Consider the following 8,249-nt stretch of genomic DNA (forward strand, 5'->3'; position numbering starts at 1 on the left):
TGGAAAACAGTTAAAGAGAAACTATATTTTGTAATATATAATTAGTTATAACTAATTGTACAAAACAAATTATTAATTATAGTTAAGTATATGTGTCTATTTTTTTTCATTATAAATAGTATGGCATAGGTACCTATCATAAATATGATACATAATACACATACATACATAAACAATATATATATATATATATATATTTTATTATTGATATATTTAATAAATCGCAATTAACTGAGTTCACATTTACTTTAAAATTGTTTACTATCTGTGCAACATCTATTACAATACGTAATTGTATATTTTTCAAATTTATTTAACATCTACAATATAATGGACGTGCTATTAAAAACCGGTATACCTCTCCCACTAAATCGAACTATCTGTACTTCCTCTCTTTAATCTGATCGCCGTGGGAATGGTATATAAGGCTGTGCAGATACCGTGATTTGTTTAGTTTTATCATATGATATTTTCGATTTAACAAAAACTAATTTTTCAAGAATATTTATTCGTTAAAACTGATAAAATGGCCCATTTTAATTTATTTGTCGTTCTGGTCGCGTCTCTGGCGTGCTTCACATTGGCGGAAGAAAAGTACACAACTAAATTTGATAACTTTGACGTAGACAAGGTGTTGAACAACAACAGAATTTTAACCAGCTACATCAAATGCTTGTTAGACGAAGGAAATTGTACCAACGAAGGCCGAGAACTGAGGAGTAAGTCATATAAGAACAAACGTATACTATTACATGTATTATATTAAATAGATTATTTATTATTTAATTACAATAATCATAATTTAATATTTATAATGCCATTGGTTTAACTTTAACGATAAGTGTTTAAAATTTTAAATACCGATATGCTTCTGATATATACTATAACAACTACTATATATGTATCAAATAAGTATCAACTAATCGCTAATTTATTGAAAAAAAATCAATATATTTATTCAATATTTAACCCAATACTTATTTAAAATTTTAAAGGTACGTCAGTAGGTAATATAATTTTATTTATCATACTAAATTATCAACTCGTGAACATTAATTTAATAATTATACATAGTGCTATACTTAACAAAGATACCGTAATGATCAATAAGATCAACACTAACAATATTTGTATTCATAATATTACTGGTTTCACTTTCACATCAAACATATTATATCGATATAAGACCTTGTTGACTCGGATAGATATCACTTTCACCGGGTGTTGTAATTTTTTTTCATTTAGATTAAATAAATTACCGTGTATACTGTATATCATTCAGAAAGAAATGTGATTTATCCTTGTTTTTTTTCTAGCTTTATTGAAATTTTTATTAATTTTTTTATACTTCGTTTTCATAATAATATACTGTAATGTTATAATGTTGTATTTTGTTGTCTCATTAAATTTACAGAAGTTCTACCAGATGCATTAAAAACTGACTGCAGCAAATGTACCGAGGTACAAAAGGACAGATCAGAAAAAGTGATTAAGTTTTTGATCAAGAACCGTTCTAGCGACTTTGATCGTTTGACCGCCAAATACGACCCATCGGGCGAATACAAGAAGAAGCTCGAAAAACTCGACTCAGAAAAGGCTGCAGGTGCTAAAAATTAATTCATTTCATTCTTTATTATTTCTTAAACTTTTCCTATGCATTTTCCGTTGTATTTGATCCAGTACAAAAAGAATGATGTATTTCTTTCTACTTAAGGTATTTTAATATAATTTAATTATATGCTTATAAAAATTAGATTTAATATGTTTCTATTAAAATAAATACTAATTATTTATGAACAAATTTGTCATTATTTACGTTGTTTTTAATTATTCTATGTACTTGAACGATATTAATATAGTTTAAGCTGTAGTCTTGTTAGTTCTATAAATTGGTTCGACACGATCCCAAAATTCTGGATAGTGTTTTTTCACGTAATTTAAAATTCGTCGGATATTGCTGGTCTCTGTTGAGGTACAGCGTTCACAATCATTGTTTATCTCTTCAGGTATAGTAGCTGAAAAATAAAGTATGATAGTTTAAGGATAAAAAATTATTAACTATGTACTTATGAATTACGACTGTCTATAAAATATAGAAAGAGAGTTGATTAAGGATAATAAAGATGAACAAGTGGGTACCAATCTGCTGTACAGTAGTTTTCGAGCATATTGTTGTAATTAATGTATTATAATATTAAGCTCTCGATGATAACCATTGCAGATAAAAAACGGTGTGTAATTCTACATATTTTTATAAATAATCAAATTGAATAGTTAAAAAAAAAAATAATAAACATCGGAAATATCTAATAGCTATAAATAACATAAAAGTATTTATTTTTTATAGAGGTGGAATAACTAGTTAGGAATATTCTATTAAGAGAGCGCAACACCCGTATTTGTTGTCTCAGTCTTACAAATGTGTAACATGGCAAATTTACGCTCAGCAGTTCACGTTTTACAGTTTTACTCCATTAGCTTGAAAATTAGAGTGAGTAGACCTATTATGAAACTTGATGGTAAAAACATTATCTGTGTTTCGATGGAATTATTTTTCATTTTTTAAGTGAGATATGGGCGTATAATAAATTGTAAAATAAAAATGCTCATGATTTACTTCAAAACTGAATTATCGTAAAAATACTTACAACAAAACACAGATAATGTTTTTACCATCAAGTTTCATAATAGTATATTCACTTTAATTTTTAAACTAATGGAGTAAAACGTGAATTGCTGAACGTAAATTTGCTATGTTACGCGTTTTTAAGACTAAGACACAAATAATACGAGTGTTGCACCCTCTTAATATTTCTAATATTAGCCATGAAAAGAATAACTTTAATGAATTTTTAACCGAAAAATAATTTAAAGATTTGAAAAAATTTTAGCTTTAAATACATAAAAATAATTGTTTTGAAAATGATTCATTGAAAATGCACGTTTTTTAATAAGGAAACACTTTATCGAGAATAATTCTAAAGAAATGTCAAGGCTATAAACAGCTTAAAAAGAGTTAAAATATTTCGAAAATGTTACCATTTATGTAGAATACTACTCGTATTATAAATATTTTATTTTATTATTTTTTTGTATTTAAATAAATAAATTCGTGTCTCGTGTTTTCATAGAACAATATCATTTTTTTTTTTTATTAGAATAAGCCTCGGCAGCGAAGGCCACTGGCTGACGTTTGACAATTAACAATTATATAAGATTAGTTATTACAATGATTTTGTTAGTACACTACATATTTACATATTATGGTTAATTTTTTACAATAAATTTCCGATTTGTATATCTTTGATGAAGCTTAGAGTATTTGTGGTGGTTTCTATGTTCAGGCCTAGTGATTCGTATAGATGTTCTGGGATGATGTTATGTTTATTTCTGGCGGCTTCAGTTTGTCTGCCAATATCATTTTATTGGAATTATATATATAATATATTCACTACTATTATAGTTTATCAATTTAATATTTGTATATAATATATTTAACACAATCTATCAAATAATTTCAGCATTTTAAAACTTGGTATAAAAGTTCTTTAGCATATTTAATTCAGTATATAAGTCAGTGAAATGATAAGAAATTTTCTCATTTGCTGATAGTGATGATACGACGTACACCAGAGACTTTACAAATTTTGATTAATGTATTTTATTCTTAAGATGTACATTCGTACAGAATATTGAAGTAACAATTTACGAGTTGAAATCGATTTATAATAAGAAAACGAAGTTATGTCAGCTATATAAATTCAATTTTACATCCAACTTCCTAGTAGGTAGTTATACTAAGTGCAATAATATATGCAACATTTTAATTTTCCTTATAAACTTTTTTTTTTTAATATTTAGTAGAGATAATTTTTACTTTTTACTTTCTTTTTTTCATTAATAACCTTTTCTGTAAGATGCTTTAAGTGGATAATTAGTTTATTAAGATGACCATAATAAAGATGATTTTTAAGGGGTTAAATATAGGCAAATATTAATACTTATAAAGTTGAAGAATTTTAAACTTAGATTCTGAATGGAGTGATGATTGAATTGAATTTATAACAATATAATATGTGTTATTTGGAATAGGATTTAACATACCCTTATTAAATATTAATCGGAAATATATAATTTCAATTTTTAATTTTAATTTATATGTAGGTATTTATTTATTTGTTTATTTATTTATTTATATTATATTAAATTTTATTTATTATTTTTATTTATTCATATTCTCCTATATATATGAAGTTCAAATGTTCATAACATCGATCAAAATCTCGAAAATTAGTAAATTATTATGACAAGATTCTCCATAAGTATTTATTAATAGACATTTTAAAAAGGTTAGCCTTAAAGCTACATTATTTAGGAGCGATTGAAGTGACTTCCTAATATTTCATGACATTGTTTATAAGAGTTATTAGAAATGTGAACTATTACTAAAAACATCATATTTTTCTACACAATTAAATTTTCAAAAAATTTAGACATTTAGAGTTAAGACAAATATTTAGTGCCCCTCCCCTCTTCGAATTTGGAGACTTATAATAATAAGTACTCTGTTATACTTAAATACTATAATACGTTTAAGTATTATGCCGAAGGTACCGTCACAGTACACATTAAGCGCATTCTATTTAACTACGTCTTACCTTTGAGTCTCAATCCGACGGCGTCACACGAATCTTCATTTATAACGCAATAAAATTGTTTCATAGCGTATTTCTCGTCCAAAAGCCTGATTATGTCAAAAGTGGTGATGAAATCTGGTTTGTCACCATCCTCATCGTGTCTTCTGCGTCCGAAAAAATTTGTGATGGTAAAAAAAAAACCTTCTTCGCTATCGGAGTTGTTTTCTTTGTAGTCGACGTCCTCCTTGAACAGATGAATATCACTGCCCGGTTCGTCATTTAAGGTGGTGCTCCCAGTAAATGCGGCGTGTGTCACCACAACCGTGGTCACGGTCATTAAGATCACAGAATTCAGGCAAAACGATGACATGTTGCGACACGATGCGGTGTGGTTCTGGCGGTGTTGACGTCCGATAAACATGTTGTTGTGTTATTATACATGTATATTGTTTATAATATATATATGTGTACGCGATTTCTACACAATTCTTCGCAAAACTAGTAACCGATTTCTACCAAAAATCTATAACACAGAAATTTCAATATTACAATTTATTATTATATGAAGTTTAAGTCAGCTAGGGATCAACATAATGACGGAACACGTACATGTTTTTTACTTACGTACATTGATTGCTGTGTAAGAAAAAGTTTGTAAGTTTGTAAGCAAAACTAGCGAAAAACAATGGTATTTCCTATGAAATGAATAGTAGTTGCCAGATATACACTATATCGATGTACAGTGCACTCGCATAAAAATTTTCATAACATTGGCTATTGTCTTATTGATTTGATGATGATTAGATAAATAAATAATTTTTATTACATCTATGAATTGAAGCTTTATCTTCTACTAAATTACTAAATAAAATTGAAAAATAAAATTGGAAAATTGGACATGTTGAAAAACTAATTTTAATGTTATATTAAATTTTAAAAAAGTGCCTAGGATAAAAAAAAAACGAAAAATTACGAATAATCGTTCTGAAATATTTTTAAATTTAATCACACTTCCAAACAACAAAAGTTCATTACAATTTATAATTATATAATAAGTTTATTGTAAGTGCCTTTACAACAAGAAATCGTATAGTATAAAAAAATAAATAGTAGGTAGGTATATGTAGATATAAAAATAATTCAGTCATTACAATCACCATGATTTATTCTATGTGATATTAAAAACAAATTTAAAACATAACGTATTATCAATGTAATTTAATTTCAATAATTATATTATAATTATTAAATTTTATATTCTTTGAATCTAAAGTTTAATAGTTATTTATAAAGAGTATTACATTTTTTAAATTGCTAATTGGTTTCAGATTATACTGTATTACATTACAATCGAACAATTGTAAAAATTGAAAAACGAATGAACAGTTAATTATTAATGTATATTAACTATTTAAAATAAAAAGATGTTCTATACATTTAAGAAGATTTTAAGTAAATAATTAGATGTATATTGTGATTTAGTACTGATATAAATTATAACTTAATTATGAATTAGTTTTTATTATTACTTAACTATTTTTATACTATTTTACTTTAATTTGATTGATATGTAATTACCTATATAATGACAATCACTTCACTTATACAAACAAGGGTCAAAATCTACGATTTTTAAAATTATGTCTTATACTGTTTCTAAAAAATTTGCTTGTTAGCTAATGGTTTTCGCTCATCTTAAAGCATCAATTGGAAAAAAAATGTAATTCTGTATAAATACGCTTTTTTTATCTAGAAAATAAATGAATATTTTAATTGGACTTTTGTTCTTTTGTGTCTCAATTATAGGTTATTATGCGGCTATTGTGAATGAATTTGTATATCTTTTAAGAAAGCATTTGGTAATATTATAATAACTTTAAAAAAAACCTTACATTTGTTAATTGTTCTTATTCTTATAATTACTGTATTATTAATCACATATTATACTGCACCTACTACCTACTAGTTGATTCATGTGAACATTTAAATTTTTGTCTCGTAATTTTATAAGGATAACTTTAAAGGTTTACCTCCAAAATCCTCACTATAATTATGCCTAAATTTAAAATATAATTTCAGAAAATTGTTTTTTTTTTTTAAATTTATTATAAGTACACAATATACAGTTTTTTATTGTTATTATTATAGTTCATCGCTACCACTGTATTGAACTTCAACAATTAAATACAAGGATGTTACGTGATAAATATTATTATAATTATTAGTTTATTATATCATTCACAACATATTATAACTAATGGCCATATACTTAAATCATATAATGTATTAGTTGCATAAAAAATATAAAGGATACAAAACTTTTGGTTGAAAATGAATTAAGAAACTTTAGAATGGAAGACGAATGTCTATTAATAAAGTTATCAGAAACATTAAGGAGGATGTTAGTTTTTGGACTCATTAAATTTGAAAAATATTTAATTTATTTGGATGAATAATTGAATTTCCCTAAATGTCACTAAAAAAGTTTTATATTAGATTACCTACTATAAATAAAGAGATTACCAGGAGATCATATAACGTGACATATCACATATGTATTATATTTTCACAAGCAATTATTTTCGTATAACTTGAATCAAATTTAATTTGTACTAATGTACTCATAATAATAAATATATAAATTTATATAAACATTGTATAATATATAAATAATTTTTAAAAATTTAACCGTAAAACTACGTCAACTCTTAATTATTTGTTATTTTACTTACAACATTATTAAGTAGAAAAATCGAACGTTGCTTGCTGGGTTTTGTATAATCGACTGACGCATATTAAATACGTTTAAGATTCGTTATAGAAATGCGTTAATTAGGTTTAGATAAGAGATAATTATTTTATTTAGTTGACGCATAAAAATAAAAATGTTTGTCCATGCATATGCGTTAGTATAATTAATTGATTTAAAAAGACAATTGTGTGGCTGTCTTATAATTACAAAATTGTAAATAATGCGTAGGTATTATGTGCTATTTTATAATATAAAAAGCAGTAGGTGTGATTGAATAATAATCAGACTGTAGCACTTTTAACGATAACATATTGACAATTATAATATTATATATATTTTCAGATCGAATCAATATTATTTCTTGTCGAAATGTCTTTAATGTTCATTGAAATGTGTTTAACAAGTAGAATATAACTATAACTTTTGCATTTTGAAATGGACTACAGTTGCGTAGCCAGGGGGGTTTGATAATTTAAACCTTCCCACTCTTATTGACATTTTTTATCTCAATAAATTTAGGTATTATTTATGATATTGATATACGAAAACTGTAAAAAACTTAATTAAATTTATACTTAGGTAATCCCACTCCTTACGCGACTGGGGACGGAACAAAAAGTGAATAATATAATGTAATTTTTAAATGTATAACTTTAGATATTATATTTATTATTTTAAGTTGTAATACAGATATTATTGTAACATGCAGTTACACTTTAAATTTACTTAGGTAATAATCACGTAATTAGTTACAAATTAGTAATTTGAAATTACAAGTTACACAAATGTAACATAATTGGTAATGTAACTTCCATATATGATACTGATTACTGCCCAACTCCGAATATATTATATTTTAG

At 25.5% G+C, this 8,249-nt stretch overlaps 2 protein-coding genes across 2 annotated transcripts; one reads left to right on the plus strand and one right to left on the minus strand.

The window, feature by feature from the left end:
* The first annotated feature begins 449 nt into the window (after positions 1 to 449).
* Positions 450 to 1,801, plus strand: LOC107173306 (Ejaculatory bulb protein III). The gene is made up of 2 exons (XM_015523792.2): positions 450 to 719; positions 1,415 to 1,801. The coding sequence occupies exons 1-2, from the start codon at positions 527 to 529 to the stop codon at positions 1,615 to 1,617; spliced, it is 396 nt and encodes a 131-aa protein (XP_015379278.1). The 5' UTR covers positions 450 to 526; the 3' UTR covers positions 1,618 to 1,801.
* On the minus strand, positions 1,787 to 7,444 carry LOC107173304 (uncharacterized). Its single transcript, XM_015523791.2, has 3 exons — positions 7,370 to 7,444; positions 4,659 to 5,160; positions 1,787 to 2,015 (listed from the first exon to the last, which is right to left on the minus strand). The coding sequence occupies exons 2-3, from the start codon at positions 5,056 to 5,058 to the stop codon at positions 1,861 to 1,863; spliced, it is 555 nt and encodes a 184-aa protein (XP_015379277.2). The 5' UTR covers positions 5,059 to 5,160; positions 7,370 to 7,444; the 3' UTR covers positions 1,787 to 1,860.
* Between the last annotated feature and the right edge of the window lie 805 nt (positions 7,445 to 8,249).

This window comes from Diuraphis noxia, unplaced genomic scaffold (genome assembly GCF_037042655.1).
Source record: "Diuraphis noxia isolate RWA-SAM2 unplaced genomic scaffold, SU_Dnox_SAM2 contig0002, whole genome shotgun sequence".
NCBI classification, from domain to species: Eukaryota; Metazoa; Arthropoda; class Insecta; order Hemiptera; family Aphididae; genus Diuraphis; species Diuraphis noxia.